General features: G+C 41.4%; 2 protein-coding genes and 1 long non-coding RNA gene across 5 annotated transcripts; 2 read left to right on the forward strand and 1 right to left on the reverse strand.

Moving 5' to 3' along the window:
* The first annotated feature begins 465 nt into the window (after window positions 1-465).
* pou2af2 (POU class 2 homeobox associating factor 2) lies at window positions 466-10,515 on the forward strand. 3 transcript variants are annotated; one of them, XM_069534627.1, is made up of 5 exons: window positions 466-613; window positions 1,494-1,594; window positions 7,591-7,630; window positions 7,823-8,145; window positions 9,581-10,515. In XM_069534627.1, exons 1-5 carry the CDS (start codon window positions 604-606, stop codon window positions 10,010-10,012), a joined length of 906 nt encoding a protein of 301 aa, XP_069390728.1. In that variant the 5' UTR covers window positions 466-603; the 3' UTR covers window positions 10,013-10,515. The 3 variants fall into 3 exon arrangements, with proteins under 3 accessions (XP_069390728.1, XP_069390729.1, XP_019950497.2); XM_069534628.1 differs by having other exon boundaries at window positions 472-613; window positions 7,823-8,127; XM_020094938.2 differs by lacking the exons at window positions 466-613; window positions 1,494-1,594 and adding an exon at window positions 3,497-3,789.
* Window positions 10,516-11,117: 602 nt separating this feature from the next.
* Window positions 11,118-14,764, reverse strand: LOC109634479 (uncharacterized). Its single transcript, XR_002203054.2, has 3 exons — window positions 14,554-14,764; window positions 13,098-13,260; window positions 11,118-11,661 (listed from the first exon to the last, which is right to left on the reverse strand). It is a non-coding gene; the product is annotated as an uncharacterized lncRNA (long non-coding RNA).
* Window positions 14,765-15,070: 306 nt separating this feature from the next.
* On the forward strand, window positions 15,071-17,617 carry linc.pou2af1 (lnc RNA pou2af1). Its single transcript, XM_069534691.1, has 5 exons — window positions 15,071-15,092; window positions 15,146-15,261; window positions 15,529-15,589; window positions 16,075-16,445; window positions 17,048-17,617. The coding sequence occupies exons 1-5, from the start codon at window positions 15,071-15,073 to the stop codon at window positions 17,393-17,395; spliced, it is 918 nt and encodes a 305-aa protein (XP_069390792.1). The 3' UTR covers window positions 17,396-17,617.
* The last annotated feature ends 4,017 nt before the right edge of the window (window positions 17,618-21,634 follow it).

Consider the following 21,634-nt stretch of genomic DNA (forward strand, 5'->3'; position numbering starts at 1 on the left):
AAATAAAAAAGTCCTTTTTTTTTTAATCAACTGCCTGATTCAAACTTTTGGCTTTGGTATGTTCTTCTTGAGGTTGTATTCATTCCAAACATGCCACAACTCAAACTGAACAGACTTTATCCCACAAAACAGTCACTAGAAAATTGAAGCTACAAATCAAATCTTGGAAATATTATGTCCTCTTAACTTTGGGTGATTAGTGGGGGCTCGGACAGGAGTGACATGCTGCTTCCCAGTCCCTGTTCCACACTCATGATGCTTCCATCCCCTAATCTTGACTGCAGATGCAAATAGTCTGAAAAACGTCCCTACCAAACATTTGCATTTAAACAAATAGATAAAGGTCATTTTGAAAAGCTGCCTCCTCATGACTGCAGTGTGAGGTGGCATGTTCCATGTGTCCCTGCCCTCCTGACAGCGTGGTTAAAGCTCCCAGCGTGGCACGCCACACCACTCAGTATGGTGCTGCACACAGGGATTCAACTACTGTAGGCAAATAGAGCAGAGGGACAACAGAGAGGCCTGTCTGTGTGTTTGTGTGTCTGTGTCTATATGTGTGTACTTGTGTGAGTGGGTGTGTGTATCAGACTGCTCAACAGCATCATGGACACAGGTGAGACTAAATTGTTCATATATTGATGTCTCTCATTCTGTTGCTGAATGCATATATATATATATATATATATATATATATATATATATATGTATTTTTACTTTTTAGATTAAGTGCATGGGAACAGTTTAAAGTGTATTCTGGATGACATTATTGGACGACATCCGTGCAAATCAACAGTCTCCTTTGCTGATGCTAATATCTCATAATAAGTTGATCAGTTAAGTGTCATCAGACAAGGACAAAAGTCATTTTTGTTTTAAATTTACATATATCCATGTTTGATATTTGAACATTTGTAATGTCATTCATAACTTTAAATATGCAATAACTATTCACAAGATGATAGATTTCATAGCTTATCGAAAAGATCCATTCAATCCGTGATCTTTGGTTTTTTTGCATGCAATATTCATCTGCAAATTAAATTTTGCATTCTCATTAATGGTTCTGCTTCCTAGGAATGTCTCCTTCTCACATGCAAACGTTTGAGATTTATGAAAAGCAACGTAATATCAAATGATCTGCTGTCATGATGCACGCTCACAGTATTTCTAATTTTTATTTAAATGTTTGATTCTCTTGCAATACTGTTTTTTTTTTTAAACGCCAGTCTTCCTTTAGTTTGTGAGCAGGTGTTTGTAAATTGCATATTTTTAAACCATTTGCATCGACCAAACCAAAGGCAATTTCCATGGCATTTACACACCAATCCCAAAGAGTCATTCTCTTATCCTATATGCATAAAACTGTGAAACATTCAAATGAACACACATTTGTGGGGATGGATGAAAATTTGTATGAAGTTGTGTTGCAAGTCAAACTGTTTCTGGATTTGTATCCGATGTGTATTCACACTCTCTTCTTCTGATCTGTCCAGAATATTCGAAGCGAGTGTACCAAGGCGTCAGAGTCAAGCATACAGTCAAAGACCTGCTGGCAGAGAAGAGATCCCGACAGACAAATGGGCCCAGATACAGTGTAAGCACAATCTCCTCTAAACTGCTCTGCTTTTGTTCCTTCTTGTCTCTTCCCACTTCATTTGTCTCCCAAACCAAACAGCACGGCCACAGTTGACATTCTGTTGGGCAACACAATTAAGAGGTCGCTTTTAAAGAATCTCTTCTCCTTGTTTACATTTCGTCTTGTTTTGTGGACCAACGATCCATGGTGGATCCATTGACCGCCTGTACCTCCCCCCTCTGTCTCCGCTCCCCTCAAGTGCTTGCAAAGCCAATCTGTAAATAGCCGAACGTGGTGTGTGTAGAGAGAGACACAAAGCGCCAGGGCCCATCCTGACCTCACAAAAGAACACTGACACAATGATCGCAACGGCGAAGGCCGTGATCTCCCAGAAGCTGGCCCGAGGTGGAGGCAGGGGTGTGGTGGGAGGATTGAGGTGGACGGGGAGCATAGAGAACCAGAAAAAGGGCAGTGTAGGAGGCTGTCTATGCAAAGTTTGATCCATGCACACCTGCCAGCTGACATTGTCCTCTGCTGTGTTCAGGCTGCAGACAAACCTCCTATTGTTGTCTCAGAAACACACACACATGCAATCAGAAAATAGACGTCTGCATGCACAAGCAAGACGGGCTTTTCATTTTCCACAAACTGCCTGTCAAAAGGCTTTCACACAGCAGTGTTCACTGTTTGGTTTCTGTTCAGCATCGGCATGTCCACTCTATAGATATGCAGCCCGCTAACCACCGAGGTAATGAGGAGACTGCATGAAACACACAAGAGGAAATACAATTAGATTTAACAAAAAGAATGTCCGAAAATGACCCCTCTCTAATTCAGGAGTATAAAAAAAAAAATAAATGTTGAGGTTTGTAACTTGAGTGCATGTAGAAGAAAAGATGTCATCCATCAGGTCGATGCACTGTGATGTGGAGGATTCTGAGTGAGAAGAGAGACTGGTGGTGATTTAAACTCAGATTTTGTGGAGCTGAGCTGATGTGGGAGATGAAACACAGGCAGCAAATTAACGGTAGACTTGTAAATCAAATGAAAAGACCCATGAACAGACCCAAACTAACAATGAAATGATCCTAACATTAAGTATCCAGCTCCTGATCCTGTCTCTGATGTAGAGCTCCATTCTTTGCCAAAGATTTTTTTCCCTAAAGATTTCTTCATAACTATAACCTCAACTGCATATGACTCAATGTTTATCAGATGACGACATGAAATGTTCTGCTGAGACATTGTTGTCCTGAACATGCTCAGGCTAATTTCTACTCTGACATGAACGGAGCAAAAGCAGAGTGTTTGGAACGTGATGAGCTCCATGTTGGAACAATATGTTCATGCAAGTGGAAGCATTGTGGGTTGGAGAGGAAATAAGTGTCTCTGTCAGGGGTCAATGAGTCCACAGATGAGACAGCTTCTGCCTTTGAGTCTTGAAAAGAGGAATGAATGAAAAACTCTCTAACCACTGGAATGACAGCATTAACAAAATACTTAAAACCCTCTTTCATTTTTAAAAAATATCAAATTATTATAGATTCCAAAACGTTTACAATGAAGAAGCATCTTTAGATAAAATAAAATCAGCATTAGAGCGAACTCTATGTAATTCTTGACGAATTAAAATTGAGTTAATAATCAATAAAACACACCCTTTGACTCCAAAACACTGAGGAGCTGTGCTGCTATAGTGTCAGTCTAATATGATGAGAAGCTAATGGTGGATAACTTTAGATATTGTGATGTCATGAGAGGATGTGTCATAGAGGGGAGATACATTCCATCCCGGTGGCTGTCGCAAGGACTACAACCCACCATGGCCTCCATTAAAGAACTACAAAACCCATAGTCAGCAGGGCAGTCAGAACAAGGATTGTTGCCCAGCTGAACGATATTTAGCTGATCGCCCCAGGGAGGGGGCTGAGAGGGAAGTGAACAGAGCAGATGAAGAAGAGACTCTGAGGTGGAGGGAGAGGCAGTTCTGTTGTTAGTTGACAATGAAGACAGTGAACGAGAGTTTTTGATTCAAATACGTGGTTTTGTTCGTTTATCTGCTGACTACAAGAGTTAAGTTAACCTGTTAAAAGAAAACAGTGGATTTAAGTTGGAAAGCAAAGCCTGTCTGTCTTCATTTCCTGCACCCGCACCTCAAAAGCTCCAAGAGGAAAGATCCCGACCTCTCAAGACATCACAATATTTACAGCCAAGTATGACTGTTCACTACTTATTCTACCTTTACTCTATGTTTTTATGTTCACTGTTACAGCCAAACTCTCTCATTAAGGCAGTGAGACTGTGACTGTTCCATCAACACACAACTTTAAATAATCTGATGCTGTTTTCTTTGGTTAAAGCATTTTCACATTGTCCATAGGGAATATAATCAAACTGGCACTCACTCATTTATAATACACACCAGCCATTGTTGTATTATTGTTTTACACACGCTTTCATGACACAGATACAATAACCACAGTGAGCGTACCACCTGCATCTTGTCCAGCAGAGAAACCAAAAAGAGAAACCTTTTCATGCTAACATTTTTAAACAACACTATGCAACTTTCCCCACTTAAAATAGCAGCTTTAATATTAGTTTGAAGTTAAATTGATAAGAAAATGGTTCTGCTTTCATTCACGCTCCTCACACTGAATGTCTGTTCCTGCTTCACTTAACTTCGGTGAGCGGGTACAATCTCCTGTGAGATGCAATGAACTGACTGACGGTCGTAGCTTCGATTGGTGCCCAGCAAGTTCACAAGTTCAGTATGTTAGAGAGTGAGAAAAGCCAATGAGGGAAATTGTAAAGCATGGAGTTGAAGAACTGAGCTTAGAAATTGTATTTACCATTTGAAAAGGGAGTATCCTCTCATTGTCTGAAAGAGACAGGTTTAGAAAAAAGAATTTAATATGGCCCATGTGTAGAAAAATTCACAAAATGCACCTTGACGTTGGTTGCCACCCGTCAATAAACCAAAAGAGGAAGAAGCAACGCAGAGCTGTATATCAGTTCAAAAGACATAGAAGCCATTAAAACCATCGTTTATCTGAAAATTCAGCCAGGAAACCGTTAAAATATGAGGAATTCTAAACAGAGTTTGGTAGATTTGTAACAGCCGCAGCTCTTCTGGTTCAGGAAGCCGGGGATCATGGGTAATATCCTTCATTCCGTTGTGTTTCAGTTCAGTGAGTGGGACTACGCAGTCGTAGCTCCACTCAAGACATTGATAGATTTAGATTTTCTCAACATGGAAACCATTTGATTGCTCTGACACAGAGCCACACAGAAATAATCACTGTGTTGCTGCAGAGGGCGCTGTTGCTCGGTAACGGTTACACAGTGAATAAGTTGAACGTGTGTGGTCCATTGATGTTTTCGAACACACACGGTTCTTCTCACTCCAGAGCCAACCCTGTAAACCAGCTTTGTGTAGCACTGTCACTGCTACTTGAAACACACAGTTAGTGTCTTCGTGACTGAAGCTCCTGCCCCAACAATGAACAGTTTCACATAGATCCACCTTTATGCAAAATCCAAATCAACTGGGCCTGGACAGCATTTTTATACCTGACAGAGAGCATGATGGGATGTCACTTGCATTAGTTACTGCTATTTCCTGTTTTTTTACTCACCTTTAATCGTCACCCGTCTGTGTCTGACCTGCAATTCAGCATGTTTTCGATGCAACGTTCACTTGTGTGATTATAAATGATGCATGAAGACCTAATGATGCACAGTAACATCCATCCACGACTTTCTGATAGTTAATGCTTCTCTTTCATCCCTGGGAATAAAAGGCCTTTGAGAGAGAGAGAGAGAGAGAGAGAGAGAGAGAGAGAAGAGCAAACTCTGACCACAGCGAGAGTGTCCTCATGTTGGAACACGGAGATAATATAAAGATCTTACATCATTTCTCTTTACTCAGAACATCTCTTTTAAAGCGGACTGCCTGAACATGCTGATGTTACATAAATGATCCACGACGGTGACAAATGAATTTCTGTGTGATGTAGAAGAAGTTCACACTTCACAATTCCTCACCTCGCTAAGAGCTAAAAGCAACACCAATGTTAAATCATATCATCTAGAAACTAATTATTTCTGCACGGAAGCATGTCTGATAAAATCAAACACAATGGAATAGAACCAAAATAATATGCAATATGGTTAATTTTCAAAAATAAAGTTGTGAGAAACTGAGAACTTGTACTTGAACTGTATGTTTCAAGTAAGAATATTCTTTAAAAAGATGTGTGTGTAAACTATATTTATAAATGATATCTATAGGAAGAGTTTTTCTGTGAAATAAGGTGAAGTACATCCATCATCATCACCCCCCCCCACCCCCACAAATGCACACACGTTGTCTGACTGTCAGGGCTTGAGTGTGCTGATTTCCATACGCAGCCTTCAGAGATGCACTGAGCCGTACCTGGGCCACATGAGGAAGTCTTGGCACTGGCAAATCACATTCAAATTCTGCCCTCAAAATTTGCTTGCCTCCCTCCCAACACGGGCTTAATATCAACTCTTTCATGCTGGCAATATGCAAACAAGCCTGTCCTGGCCAACCTTGTCCTTGGGACCCTGCGCTGCACGTCTCTGCACTATGCTCCGACTGAAACTGCAGGAATGAAAAATGATAGAATATGTAAGAACATTACATTAATGTTAGTTAAATATTTAATATGTTCTTTTAATTGAAGATTATATGGAAATGCTGAGCAAACAGGATGGAACACAGGGATTTCACCTCTCCATTGTATTATTTTCCCTGAAAGTTAACAAATCGATAGGTTGTCCAGTGAATTTGAAAAAAAATTTCTAAGATACTACAGTGAGATGAGAAATATTAAATAAAATATTGTATGTGTCAGAGTAAAATTAAAGAGCAACTTTAAATGATCACATGATTATCAACATGTATCATCTTATATCTGACGTATTATTAATTCTTAAAAAAAGAAATACCAGGAAAAATAAAATAAGAATAATAATACAAACATAATTTTACTTCAGTACTGTAGGACGTAATTTGTTTAACTAATTCTTGAATGTATCATATGTCAATACAGTATATTAATAAATATAAGATAAAAGTAAACAGTTAAAATGGAAAGGAAAAGAGTTGTGCTGGTGAAAACGTAGAATAAAAATCCACAAATTCAGACCAGATGTCTGGAGCCTCACTCTTCTCTTCTACTTTTAAATATGATCTTACTTTTTGTGTTCACACACGTTTGTGGACTTCTGGTCACTGTTTGAATTACCCTGTGCTGTCATGTCTTTGCAACACTAAATTTCTATTATAATAGATTTTTGCCATTTAACAATTATTATGATTAAAACAACAATAATAAGAATAATTATTATACAAATGGAATCACCCCATCTGTATTATTTATTCTGTGTTTTTGGGATTGTGCTGATTCCTGGGCCTGTACACTGAGTCTATGTATTTGCTGCACTGTCCTCTGTCGTCCAAGCACAAACAAAGAAAAGATCCTTTACACACATTTTTGTCATTTTAGAGATTTAAAAAAAATTGGTGCTAAATTAGAAATAAAACCAAACCGAATAATACAAGATCAAAATCCTTTGTGTGCTTCAACCTCCTCCAGGGTTACTGGGGGTCTCAAGGTTCTGGCACTGTTGAGGGAGACTGGCTGTAAATGGGACGAACCCTTCTTGAGCTAACTTGCGCTAACCGTCTAAATTTGGTTGCACTTGTTGAGCCAACATTATTATGAAAAGAGATGTTACAAAAGAACTGTCTTAATGAAGGCCAGGGTTTGAAATAAAAAAAAGTGGCATCATGAAATAAAACTTTAATTGGATGAAATGTTATGAAACAAAAGCTCATGACTAAGAACATTAAAACCTCACGTGAGACTGAAAGAAACACTTTCTCCTTTGTCTCCATTATAAACACCCTCACAGGTTACTCTATTATTATATTACATTGTTAGGTTGCATGATTCACTCCCACTCTCATGTTTTTACCACAGGGAGGATCGACCACTCCGCCTTCCTTTGTTCAGATGCCAGGTGAGAATCTGCTGCTCATAGATCTTCATCATTCACTCTTCACTTCTGCAAAATACATCTGCCAACACAGTCTCCATCAGCTCTGTCATGATCACTCTGAGTTTTACTACAGACCCCAGTTAATGTTCTGACACAACCTGTGTAAGAGCTGTACTCCTGCTGTGAAGATTTGATGTATGTTGTTCCCTGCAGGGTCTCACATGTTGCCCAGCTACTATGGCGTGAGGCGTCCCTTCATCTCCGACTCAGACTACTGTCCGTCCACCAAGCAGTTCTCCCCTGACGTCTACACCTCCAGCCTCGGAGGTAAACCTCTGGGCTGCGAGCCGTCCGCGATGACCGGCTACTCCTCCCTCATTGACAGCTACTACCCAGAGGGCTATGGTGATTACCGCAGCGCCGCCGCCTTCTCCAGCTCTGGAGGATCCTTCCTGCCCTCGTCGGCCCTCTCATCCCTGCTACCTCCCTTCAACGGAGAGTCCTCACATCTGTTTCTGGTAGGAGGCAGTATCAGGGTTTGTGTCAGAAAGCAGTAATTTACAGCTCTTATCTAAACAAGGTTACAAAGTGTTTCACATAGTCCAGAGACTTTCTTAAATAAGATTTAAAGAGAAACCCAACAGCTCCCACTCAGTGAAGAGAGAATGATCATGACCATTCAACCTCACAAATCATATGTGATTAATGCAATAACTCATGGACTTAGGGAAAACATATAAATATGTGTTCCCCATAAAAATAAAATAAATGTGTCGGCCACATCACTGGTATAGCAAGTGACGAATGCGTGTGCTAAGTGAAACGAAACAGTTTTGAGGTTCATATGAGAACCTGTATTTTGAAAGTTATGAACCCATCTTTTAAAACCTAGTGCATGCTGGTAAAAGCTCCGTATGTTTTCTCTGATATTTAGAGAAAAGCATCCACTCTTCATCTTGAGAGAGAGAGTTGAGCTTTTATTCTTCTGAAAATACAAATCTGCCGTCATTTGACTGCAGCTCATCTCCGTAGCGTCAAGTTTCAAACAGCTACAGTGTGTGATGTGCTTTGCCACATGTCCATTTGGTTCCATGTCCTTTTACATTTGCTAGATAGTGACAGCGAGGATCACCGGTCAGAATCAAACACATGCATCTGCATGCATCAGGACGTCCCTACTTCTGGTTGTTTTGTTCATCTGTTTCCGTCAATGCCCACTGTAAAATAAAGGAAAGGTCCCAGTTTGTGTGGTGTCTGCTTCTAACAGGCGTTAGACGCTGAGACGACCCTGTGCTGAAAATGTGTCTCAGAGCTGTAGCCACTGGTTTTATTGGAAAGGTTTTTTGAGCTTGAGGCGTTGCGGTGGGCTTTTTTTTTTTTTTAAACGGGATTCTTTCTTTACAACCTGGAGGTATGCAGTTAAACAGATGTGGGGCAAGTGAGGTGGTTGAATGAAAGACTGTTGAGTTGCAGATGGGAAATGTAGTCTCCACCACATCTGGCCCTTCATTTTAAAAACTGGATTAACTGATCTTCTTGTTTTGCCACTTAGAGGCAGTGTAAACAAGCTGTGAAGACAGGTTCTTTTTTGGTGTTGCTGATTGCTCAAGGAGATATGTCTCTGGGTTTTAACGTCTTTTACAGTGTTGATGAATTAGTGTCACGGTGTTGTGATTAATATTTAAGTTAAACTGAAACTAAAACAGGAAATGTAATATTTGTTCAATCTTGTAAGAACCACCAGCAGCATTGTTTTTACCTTAACTGTCACTTTAAAATCCAAAATTGAAAGCATAATTGAATGCAGCATGAATGGCCTTTTCATTGGCATCAGTGAATCAGGGAAAAAATAAATGAGATCACAAAAGAGCTGCTGTTCTCATGTAACAGTGCTCCAGTATCTGATGGTGGACGTGGAGGAAATACATGGTTCAATGATTCATCCTCTCCTCTCTTGTCTTTCCACTTCAGAGAGACTCATGGGAGCAGTCGGTTCCAGAGCCAGTATCCCAGGTGGAGGCTCTCTGTCCTGACAGCCTTGCCTCCGTCAGCGTCCCGCCCTCCATGCCCAGTCCAGAGCCCCCGGGTAGCCCCTCCCAGTACCGGTCCACCAGCCGAGGCTCCTCCATGTGCTCCGTCCCCGCCAGCCAGCCCTACAGCCTGCACTCTCTGGAGGAAGCCCACTACCACTCTTTAACCAGCAGCTCCTATATCACCCCCTCCTCCTCCTTCACCTGCCCTCCATATATGAGCAGTCCTGCCAGCGATCTGGTGTCCAAGATGGTTACGGAGGAGTCCGACGGCCACGGCAGCCTCCCAAACAATGTCGAGGCTCAGGCCTCCTGGGCAAAAGAGGACGGGGTGAGCCCCTGGTCGCCCTATGAGATCAGGAGGGCATACTGACTGGATGACAGGCTACTGGGTCAGAATATAGAGGAAGGTGGAAGTTTCACAGACAGTGCAGAGACAATTCTGGGACTTGTTTTGTAAAAAGGACAATTTTAATTGCATCCATAGCATCAAGGTGTCCATATGTCCATATTACAGTGTGATGGCAACTTTCCTATTTATTGTCATTTTTGTTTGGTTTATATGATAAAGAGTGGAGAAATAACTTGTGATAAGCTCTAAAATAAAAAATGACAAACAAAAACAAACCCTTAGTGGTGCAAACTGGATAAAATAGGGTTTTCATTTTTGATGGTGTATGATATGAGGATTTGTGTTTGTTTTAAAAAGCCATGTAACAGACATTTGAGCCAAACAAGGTTTCTCTGCCAAACAGGGAACTTCTGCAGTGGCTTAGTTGCTTAGCTAATTTGAAAATAATTTATGATCTATCCAGTAAAATGTACAGTATACCTGTGATGTATTTGTGTTTAGCTGAAAATACAAGTTGGATTTCAGATCCGTGTGAGAATCATATTTATACTCCAAACTGCAGCTGCAGCACCAAGAGCACCAGACACCTCCCTGAGTCAATATTTTCCCGGCACAAACTGTTAGTGGGAATTTCTGAAAAACAAGTGAGCAGATGGATAAATGGTTGAAAGATGATTATTAAGATGTTTATGGCCGTTTGCGAAGGAGATTGTTAGAATTACCATAAATACAGAACTCCATTTGTTTAGCCTATAAACTTCAGGTGGAGAAAAATAAGTTAAATCTATGAAGAGCCCGAGATGTTGATGATCTGTCTTATTAATACATGTTACCTGGTTATGGAGTGAACAAAGTACAATCATTCTGATTTCTTAAACACGTTAACCCTGTCTATATAGCATTCAAAGACTGGGTGATACTGTGTCACTTACATGAGCTATTTGTATGTTAAAATGTCAGTGAATCTCTCAAAAATACTATGAATATTTCAAAAAAAGATAATTTCTGCAGAAAACTACAGTTTTAATGTGTGTAATAAAGCATTAATGAAATTTTTTAAATGTTCGTAGTATCCTGATAGAGGGTCAATTTGCAAATTTGACTATATTCACATATTCACTCAATGTAAGATGTGTTACGAAACATTTATTAAATACATGTTTATACACGTTATTCACAGGACAGCTTTTACAAAATGATGAGTATGTGTGAAACTACTGATGACATGATGAAATCAGATGATATCAAAGATTCATCAAATCTTTATGCATCAGTTATAGATGCTACATAGACATAAATATAAAAGTCTGATTTACTTTTTTATAGATGTTAAAACCTTGTGTTTCATGGAGCTTTTTTAATCAAGCAACTTACAAGTGTGTATCCGACACGTTCAAGCGTATCGTCTCACCACCTTTGTCTCATTCCGTGTTTTTCCTTTTCCCCAGAAATCGACTGTAGTCGCAGTAAAAATCAAACTATCTTTAAACTGTGTGTATATGGGTTTGATGTTGGATGCAGAAATAAAAGTTGCAGTAAACATGTCATTAGACTTCAGTGCTAGAGAGGACAGGTTGGGTTCATGTTCACAGGGGGGAGAGGACATGGTGGTGTTTGAGCACTAGGTGGCGCCCGAGCACCGCGGCTGCAGGAGGAGAGGCGCTGCAGAGCTGCAGACAGAGGGAGAGAAACGTGACTTTAATGGAGCGTTCACAGAGAGCAGGGGTGAGGAAGAAGAAGAAGAAGAAGAAGAGGCATCGTGTGAGTGATGCAGTGAGAGGCAAACTGTGAAAAGTGCTTCAGGTAAACAAAGAACAAAAACTTGAAGACTTGTGACACAAAATGATAAATTGTTTGGTTGGAGTAAAGAAATGATCAGCACCACTACTGTCACCACTGCAACTAAACACAACAATGATAATAGTATAGATGTGGACGTTAATGATTCAAGATTTCAACTAAAATAAAATAATGATTTGATTCATCACCTCGAACCAGCTTGAGAGGTTAAATTGCTGCAGGTGTTTGCAGCTGGCTGAAAATGACGCATGTAAAATATATGAAATATTTTTTTTATTTGATATAATTTCTAATCTTTTGGTCACTTATCATGTGGGACCAACACATTTCTTTTAAAAAAATTAAGAAGTACTTATCACATTTACATGTTACAGCATTTTATTGATGCCGATGTGCACAGGGTCAATTGTTGCGGGCTGACGAAAAAATAAAAATAAAAAATTAAGCAAAACGTTTTAAAAAGCAGCCTTCTATAAATTATTATAAAATTAATTTAAGTTTTCCTTTTCATCCGCCGTGATACACTTGGCTGGAGGGGGATTTGCTGCTGAATTAAGGAATTTAGTTTTCACACATCGACAGGGCTCCTGACAAAGTGTGTACAATCTGCACAAATGTGTGATTAATATTCTTCTGCACTGAGATTAAAAGTGAGAACAAGGGAGGCTGGAGACGCACCGAGCTGCAGACTCGTCCCCCCGCTGCCCTCAGCAGGTGAGTGCGCACAGAGCACTTGCTGTATGCGGAGCTGAGGGCCTGCAGTGCCAAAGATGGCTACGGCCCTTTGCCACGCCCACTTCTTCCCCAGTTTTATGCGTTATTCTCTGAAATAAAGTTTAAAATTATGTTTAAAAATAATCTCGCCACGCAGAGTGACCCCAGCAAGCGTGTGGTGTGCAGATATGAGTGCATTTGCGGTCCTAAGCCTGCGCAAATGCACCCAGTGCTGTAGTGCTTAATGAGGGGGTGTGATGCTGTGATATTGCAAAAGGAGGATAAAATTAATAAAAGTATGGTTTCTTTTCGATCGAAGTGTGAAATTCCGATAGATTACATTAAAGTGGATCTTATACAATGTCTGTGCGTAGTGATTTTTAGTGAAAAATCGATAAAACTCCATTGCCTCTGAATATTCAAATTGAAAGTAACGCGCAATCAAATCATTGTCAAATCAATGAGTTCTAGGGGTTTTAAATAGTAGGCATGGAGGGAGAAAATCTCAAACTAATATGTCCACAGCTATATTACAATATTGTTGTATGCTCTGACTCCGTTTTAAGACATTTGTGTCGAGATTTTTTAATACTTTTGCACAAATTTCATTCTTGGCCATTTTGCTGAGCCAGAAAAGGACGTTGTGGAGCCCCATAGACCTTCTCCAGAGAGCCTCTCCTGTTCTCTTCCATCATGTCTGGTGAGTTTTCATGTCGGATTTTCATCTGGAAATCACTTTTTCGTTGCTTTTTCTCCTGTATGGGGCAGAAAAGACAAAAGAGAAAAATGTAATGTTTAGTGGCAAAATTTAATGCAAAGCAGAGCCGCACGTGAAGGTGACTGGGGTTTCTTCTTTTTATTGCAGGTGTAGATTTAATAGCAGTTTGACGGTATTTATAAAGAATGGCCAGCAGATAAATAAACTTCAGTGCATTAAAGTTTGCAGTTTATTGCCACATGTCTCCTGGTTGTTTTGGGCGGATCAGGAGCGTCTGCTTTTCTCACTCAAACACTCCTCTACTGCTTTACCGACGTTTTATAGATTCATGTATGTTTCATTCTCGTGATCGCAGTCTATCAGCACACGTCAGCATATCTGCATGGTCGTTTCAAAGAGTTTACTTTTAATTAAAGATTAGTTACGGGTGGAACAGACATTTCAGCCGTTTATACCTTCAGCCATCTGCGTAACAGGACGTTTTAAGTAACCGCGTTGAAGTGGGATGTGTCTGCTCTGTAATTTTGGCCCACTATTTGCCACATTTAAGACAAACCATGAAGTAGCGTTTAGATGTATGAATATTTATCAGATGGGTTTCGCAGTCGAGGCTTCGTCTCTTATCTAATGACCTTTTTCCAAACGGCTCGCCACTCCTGAGCGCTTTAAATGACGCCTTTGGGTCTAAATTACGCGCACCTATGCGAGGCGTTCTCTATGTTTCCTTAATCAAGATTCACCTATAGGAAAACTAAGGTCAATTGCCTATTTAAAAACCATAGTATTTTTACAGTCAAATACCCAGAGTGGGAGGATGGGGTGATTTGAATAAAGTTACATGATTACTGGCTAAGAGCTTGAGTTTTGGTTTATAAACAACATAAGTCTGAAATCGTTCTTCATTTTTTTTCCGCCGTGAGACAACAACAACGTGATCGATGCAAAGCACGAAATAATATTTTGAACTAAAAGACTCCACGCGGGTTTGACTTTACGTTTGCGTAAAAGAGCAGGGATGTTTTAAAGATCGCCGCGGCGCTGCTTTAAACGTTTCCAGCTTTACTTTAGAATCGACTGTAACTCTTATCAACTTTACCCCAGATCTACATCTGCGATGTGTTAACCGAGAAAAGTTTTACGTTTTAGCCTCCGATCGCTTTACTCCGGACTCTCTTTTCCCCTTGTCTTTGTGCGTTCTTTGGCGCTGCGCCTTTCTCCAAATTTAAGAAACGATCTCACACACATTTCAATCCTAACATCGATCCAGATTTTATCATCTCTACATTCAAATCGCTCAGATCTGCGTTTATGATCAGAATCGTACACTTACGGTTTCTCATTTTGTGCCGCTTTTCCTTTGTTTCCTCGTCTGGACGGGCTGGATCGTACACACACACAGGGCGCAGCTAACTACTCGGCTGACGGCGTAATAGGACACGCCGAGCCATGCCGTAAAGAGCGAGCCGTGGCCGGGAGCACCAGGGGGGCTCAGGCAGGGACAAGCGGTCAAAAAGTAGCCAGAGCCACAGCGCGCCCTGAGCACCGATAATGCGCTTTTACGCACGAATTATTCGGACACAAATGTAGACATCGAAGCGCCACATATGGTTTTAACAATGTATTGTTTATTATATCATGCTGTGCGTCTGTGACCAACATATTCCCACATAAAAAGTCTGACATTCAACAGTTTAATAGGAGGAAAATAGGGCAACTTAGTCACGATTGTAAGTGAACAGGAGGGAGAAGTTAAATGTGAAAGTGTTGGTGACATATAGGGAAAAATCCACGACATTTTATTTTCATGTTTTGAGTTTGAGGGGGAGAAAGCACTTTGTGGGCTGCAGATGGAGGAGGGGCTGAGCAGTGGTGGAGAGGAGCCTGTTATTGTCTGTTATTGTCTGCTGCTTAGTAAACATGAGCGGCATGCTGTTCTCTTCATCCAGATAAGCCGAGGGTGTACCAGGGCGTTCGTGTGAAGACCACGGTCAAAGAGCTGCTGCAGAGGCACAGAGCCCGGGAGGCCAACAGCAAAAAAGTGAGACAGGTAAAACCCCCTTCCCACCTCACCCCACCTCTCTCTCTCCCTCTCTCTCTCTCTCTCCCTCTCTCTCTCCATCCTGCTGCCACTCTACCATTTTTACACACAAAGCAGGAGAGCGACAATAAACGGTCCCTGTCAATGACTGGCAGATAAGCACGCACATCCTGACAAATACACAGAGTCTAACTCATTCAACGCCAACTGTCCTGATAAAAAAATATCTAACACTGTTGTCTCCCTCCTCTCCCTCCTGATGGACAGATTGGACCGATATCCCAGGGTTGCTTGGATCTCCAGGATCTTTGCGCGACCACTTTTGCAAGTAAGTTCCCTCGTGGCAGCAACAGTAAAAGATCTGTGCTGATAAAAGCCATTAAATTTACAGATCTGCAGCAGCTTATGGCTCCACCCTGAGCTGTAGCCGCCACAGGCGCCCATATTTAGAATGTAGCCCACAAATTGGAGAGTGCAGATTTGCATGCAGCTACGCAGCTCTTCAAATGCGTTGGCTGCTGGAGCGATGACATTACTCTCTGGTCTTTAAGGCCTATTTAAATGTCTTCCCGTGGTCTGATTCCACACAGAGACTCGTGCAGCTTATTCGAATGCACCAGTGGCCATTTATTCTCCCAAGAATATTAATATAAATGTCCTCAAACTTTGGAACGCTTCTGTCTGTCTGCCAGATGTTTAGATTGGGATATACTCCATGGATGTTGTACTGAACCCGCAGTCCACCATGTAGGCTTTATGCACGTCAACGTTTTGTTTATTTTTTGCGATATTTACGCACAATCTCTCTTTCAGACGTAAACCCGTCAGGTCGCTATGTGCTCCCCCCTCCGTCCATCACTCCAGCGGATCAGAGCAGCTGTGGCGCGCGAGCTCTCCAGCTGCGAGCCGCCCAGTTCCAGGTACCTGACAGCTCGTGCAGCATCCAGATGCAGGGCGACGCATTTAACGACATCCATCAGCAGGTTAGGGACATGACGTATCCCAGCAACTGCTACAGTGACAGCAGCAACACAAACAACAACGATAACAACAACAACAACAACAACAACTGCAACAGCATCGGTGGCGGCGGTTACAACACCTCCCTGCCTCCCTCTCACTCCCTCTCGCTGCAGTGGCATTATGGACTCTCCCCAGAAGGCGAATATTATGGGCATGAGTTGGTACGTTTCTCACACAGACACAGACACAACTCCACGAATGAACACAAGAAGACAGTGTTTTTTAAGGAACTGTAATTACATGTCAGTTATAAACCTGATTTTATCTGCAGTTCTAATCTCTGGGGTCTTATCTGAGCAGCTAAACAAACAATCATTACAAAATCATTGCAATTAAATCTCAATGTGTAGTTGACAACAATTAAGTGCTGCGCTGTAATTGAAACTGCAAAAAAGAAAGACAGACAAATATTAAAACAGACCAATTAAAGGTCTGGCATACATGTTTATCATTAGCATAGATGTTAGGGTAATGAATTCAGCATGTGCCACTTTTTATTTGTGCAGCCTCTCTCAGAGCATCTCATTTTGTGTTAAAATGCAGAATTGAGTCATTTTAGATATGAACATCTCACCTGAGGATCATATTTTTTTCAGTATCTTTAATAAAGGAATAATTGTTAAAAGAAAAACACCACTCACAGGCGTCCCTGCTTGAGCCTGTGGCCTCTACTGTCAGTATTGATGTCACATCACATGACATGACATTACAAAGTCATGCTAAAAATAATCCTCACCATCCTGCACGTCTTCTTCTCTTTCAGGCTCCCAGCTCCCCACCAGAGTCGAGGAAGCTCTGCAGCCCCGTGGATCACAACAGCTACTCGCCGCAGGACTCTTTCTCCTCCTCCTCCTCCTCCTGCTACGACTCGCCCACCAGGATGGAGTCCAGCCACCATGGCTTCGCCTCAGAGCACTACCACTACCAGCACTGCAACCTCCAGAACTGTTACTGCCTGCCCCACTGTTGGCCAGGCCAGCAGGAGAGCTTCTCTGCCCCCGAATACATGCCTTACTACAACCCCACAGACTATCCGTACCCCTGCACAGTGGAGGAGAACTATTTCATGAGGGATATGCAGATCCCAGAGATGTGCTACAACGTGCTATGATGAGAGCGTCTGCAGTATTGTTTTGTCTTCCTGCTGTAAATATGATTCAGTTTGTTTCAGTGTGCTCTTACTAGCTTGTGATGTGATGGAGTGAATATGATGAATGCTGAATAGATGGAAAGGGTGATATTTTTGTATCAAATATTGTTTTTTACTACACTTAGATTTATTTTCATACACACAACTTGTTGCTGTACTAAATAAAAAAATGTTTTGAACTCACCGACGTGCTCATGTTCACTTGTGGAGTAAGAGTGGGGATGAGTGTTATTTTTTTACATTCATCAGTGTCTGTTCCTGCTCAACAACTCTTATGTTATTAATTATTGTTTGTTATGCTTGTGTCATCGCTCTTATTCTATCTTCTATGCTGCAAAATGTCTCCTTCAAATCATAGAAGCCACAACGTGGATGGGGAGAAGAATCACAGACCATAAAGGTGAGGTGGGGCTGAGCACTTTGCACTGAAGCAAAAACAAATCCTGCAACATTTAACCTGTGGGGAAAATGTTCACCTGGTACCTGTCGATGCAGGGAACCCACTGATATGTTGTAGTCAGCAACGAGTCACTAAGCATCACGTGCAACCTTGGGAAAATGTTCAAACAACTTAATTTGGTGTATTTCCATGGACAGCATCGACACCAAGAACAAGAGGTTACATAACAGAACCACAGAGCAGGACATGAAACATACAACACGCATGATATTCACCAGAGAGAGCTGCAGCACTTCTCTTCAGTTTATGTAATGAACACATGTCGGTCACATGTCTCAGCTGATTGTGCTACAGGGACATTAAAGTTAATTGTAAGAGCTGTTGGGTTTCTCTCTGAATTTGAATGTCTGGACCGGAGAAATTTTTAGTGGCCTGTAAACAAACACATTTTAAACCAACACAACAAGTATATGTTTATTCATTGTTTCCCTTTAATATGTGGTCACATCTGACACAGGCACATCACAAAGTGCATTAAAAAACAAAACAATTAGAAAATGCTTTAACTGAACAGAATCTGAAGAGGTTTCGATACTTTATTCCACCTTTGAAAAATAACATTTTGGTCATATCATATAAAGTGCATAAAAAAACAAAACAGTGCTCAGTATTAGCAATAACGTGTTTCCATTTAAAAATTCCAAGAAATATTTTGGTCACATACTGCAGACACATCACAAATTGCATTTCATAGAATAAATAAGAGCAATCAAAGCAATCAAAGCAATCAAAGCAAACAAAGCAAACAAAGCAATCAAAGCACAAACCCATAACGAGTGATAACAGTAACTAACATATGGCTGTCCCTCGTCCGTCCATAGCGCGGCAAAGTTCTCTTCCCACTTCACAGTGTCATCTGTCATCACATCCGGGATTTCTGCCGGGAATACGATGCATTTGCGGAGCGTCGGAAAATGCAATGCAGGCTAAGCGGAGTGTTGCATTCATGGTCTGTACTATTGTAGGAATTTCGGTTTTGTCCACGTTCCCTGCAGGACCCATTTGAAAAGGCCTGGCCTAGACCTTACTATGTAAAGTGCCTCGAGATTATGAATGTTATGATTTAGAACGATACAAATAAAATTGAATTGAATCAGAATCAGAATCACTTTTATTGCCAGGTGTGTGAACACACGAGGAATTTGACTCCGGTTTCACTTAGCTCTCTTAGTACAAACACTTAAAAAACAAACACATAGAAATAAACAAGAACAAAGACAAAAACAAAAACAAAAGCTATGTTCATGTAAAAAAGCTAAATAGGTAAAAATAAGTAAACATATATATACATAAATATCTGGTGTGAATGACATCCTCACTGACCTGAGCTGTGATCATGTGACTGTGAAGGTTTCTTGGATTCTCCCAGTAAAATGTAGACTTCCATGAGTAAACTGGCTCCCACAGGCAGCTCTCCGATTGCTTCAATTGTCGTATTAAAAAAAAATGCATCCGTCCGTCCGTTTATCCTTCCATCCATCCATCTTTTATCCTCTGAGGGTTGTGGACGGCTTTCTCTAAAACAAGTGAGACAGAAAAAGAGACACTGTACAATCAACATCAGTCTGTCTTTGCTGTCGTGATTGAAAGAAAAACACATGTGAATTTAACGTTTGCATACAAAATGTTTCTTCAACCTAAAAATAAAAAATAGTGAAAAAAGGTTTTAGCTTTGTGCTTCTCTGGTGTCCCCACGCTGCAGACTCATTGGTGTGGTAAGGGTGGGGGGGGGGGGGGGGGGGGGGGGGGTCAGACGGAGGGCATGGAGACACCAGCCCCCTCCCTTACAGTGGAGGCTGCTGTTGTTGTTGTTGCTGCCAGGGGGGAAAAAAATCTGGTAAAGGTTCCCCTGGGGTCAAAGCCATTATTGTGTGAAAAGAGCACATCATAGGAGAGTTGATCTGAAATGAATACAATGAGTGTATTAGCTCTCAATTTTCACATTCAACACTCAACATTCTCTACTCTTGGATTTCTAAAGGTCAGCTTTTTCCAAGAAAGTGGAAGCTTAACTTTCATGCTCTAACATTCTCTAACAGGCAGTGTTTTCTGGCGTGTTTATCTAACATACTTGTGTAAACTTGATCTTCACCGCAGTTGACAACTAACTTGTCCCTAACCTTACAAAGCACCGACAACAGCATTTTTCAGCATAATTTGGGATTTCACCCCCTGAGCCTAACTGAAAGCTGAACGTGAGAGTCATAATCACCATGAGAGTTCAGGGCTCTTGGGCATTCAAGTAAAAAGCAACGGGGAATGTTGGGCTCCTAACTGACACCAGGAGAGTTCAAACAGATCAAGATATGATCCACCCAAACCTGATCTGTCTGCAGCTCTTCACTCTGATCTCATACTGTAAACAAGCCTGCATTCTGCTGAGGTCCACTCCTGCAGCGTTGTCGAGACTGGCAGAGTGGTTCAAGGCTGCACAAGAGCTCTGTGTGTGTGTGTGTGTGTGTTGTTGTTAACATGTTTCATCCCTTCAGGTGTTTGATAGGACTCTGATAGCATCTGTTGAGAAAGCAGTGAATTAGTGGCTCACACCGTCTAGCCTATTGTGAAGTTTCAGTCCATTTATCCAAACACCATCTCCTTATCAGTCCGCTCTCAGTGATTGAGGGAAGGCTAAACCTTGATTCTCAGTAAAGGGAGGTCACTGATCCAGAAACCAGAACAGAATTAATGCACAAGTACTGCATTGTGCAGGGAACCAGAGGGAATCTTGAGCAGATGTAGTTTTTAAACATACAACTTATGACTTATGACCACAAACTGCTTGAAACTTGATGGCCCTGCAGTGTTTGGTCGCCTGAGGGTCCCGGGGCCCCCAGGACAGCTGCCTGCTTTGCATGATTGGTAATCCTGCCCGACAAGATAACAGTTTCAACCCAATTATCTCAACCACTTTCTTTGGCAGTAAAACGAGAGTTGGAGCAGCTTCTCTTGCTGCAGAAGATTATGTACACACATCTGCAAAATCGTCATAGTAGTCCTGTCATGCTCATGTTAATAAACAGTGCAGCTAATATAACCTCATTCTTCCAACTGTCACTGTACTAGAAGCTTCATGTTTTACGTGCTGCAGTTTTCTCCTCCGCTCTGACCTCCTCCTCAGATGTCTGGGCTTTCTCAGGCATCACTTCAGTCCAAGGGTCAGCTTTTGTCCGAGGACCTCTCTGCATTCATCCTTGCCACAGTACTAAACAGTCCTGTCTCTGCTGAGAAACCTCCTGTAGTGTGATGCTGCTATCTCCATGCTTCACCAGTGGGATGGTAATGACCAGATGATGCACATGGGTTTACATTTTTATCTAATTAGAGTTCTTTAAATGCTATTTAACAAACTCTACGCAGGTATTTTAATACAGAGGCATAAAGGCTTGATTGATGTGGTGCTGGGATGGTCGTCCTGATGGCAGGTTTTTCTGTCTCTGCAGAGGATCTCTGAGGCTTTGTTAAAGTAAATCCATGCAGAACCTCTCAGTTAATTTTGTGGGTAATTAACCGTCTCTGAGTAAAATGCCTCCAGATGAAATTAGTTAGACTGTGTTTATAGTTGTTTGTTTCTTTTTAAAGAAATTATTGCGTGAAATTCCTTGAATTCTGTCAGGAAAGTGGATTCAGAAGACTTCTGCATATCAGCAACAGCCATCTTGTTTTTCACAAAAATGCATTATGTCAAACCCAGCTGATTTTAGATGAATGGCTGTGATTGGCCCAACCTGCCTCAAGTCAGA

Source organism: Paralichthys olivaceus, chromosome 11 (assembly GCF_024713975.1).
Source record: "Paralichthys olivaceus isolate ysfri-2021 chromosome 11, ASM2471397v2, whole genome shotgun sequence".
In the NCBI taxonomy this organism is placed as follows: domain Eukaryota; kingdom Metazoa; phylum Chordata; class Actinopteri; order Pleuronectiformes; family Paralichthyidae; genus Paralichthys; species Paralichthys olivaceus.

Coding starts and splice junctions, on each gene's coding strand:
- pou2af2 (XM_069534627.1), top strand. Junction 1,595..7,590: donor CAAATGGGCCCAGATACAGT/GTAAGCACAATC, acceptor TTTTTACCACAG/GGAGGATCGACCACTCCGCC. Junction 7,631..7,822: donor TTCCTTTGTTCAGATGCCAG/GTGAGAATCTGC, acceptor TGTTCCCTGCAG/GGTCTCACATGTTGCCCAGC.
- linc.pou2af1 (XM_069534691.1), top strand. CDS start 15,071: ATGGAGGAGGGGCTGAGCAGTG. Junction 15,093..15,145: donor GGAGGAGGGGCTGAGCAGTG/GTGGAGAGGAGC, acceptor AGTAAACATGAG/CGGCATGCTGTTCTCTTCAT. Junction 15,262..15,528: donor GGGAGGCCAACAGCAAAAAA/GTGAGACAGGTA, acceptor CCTGATGGACAG/ATTGGACCGATATCCCAGGG.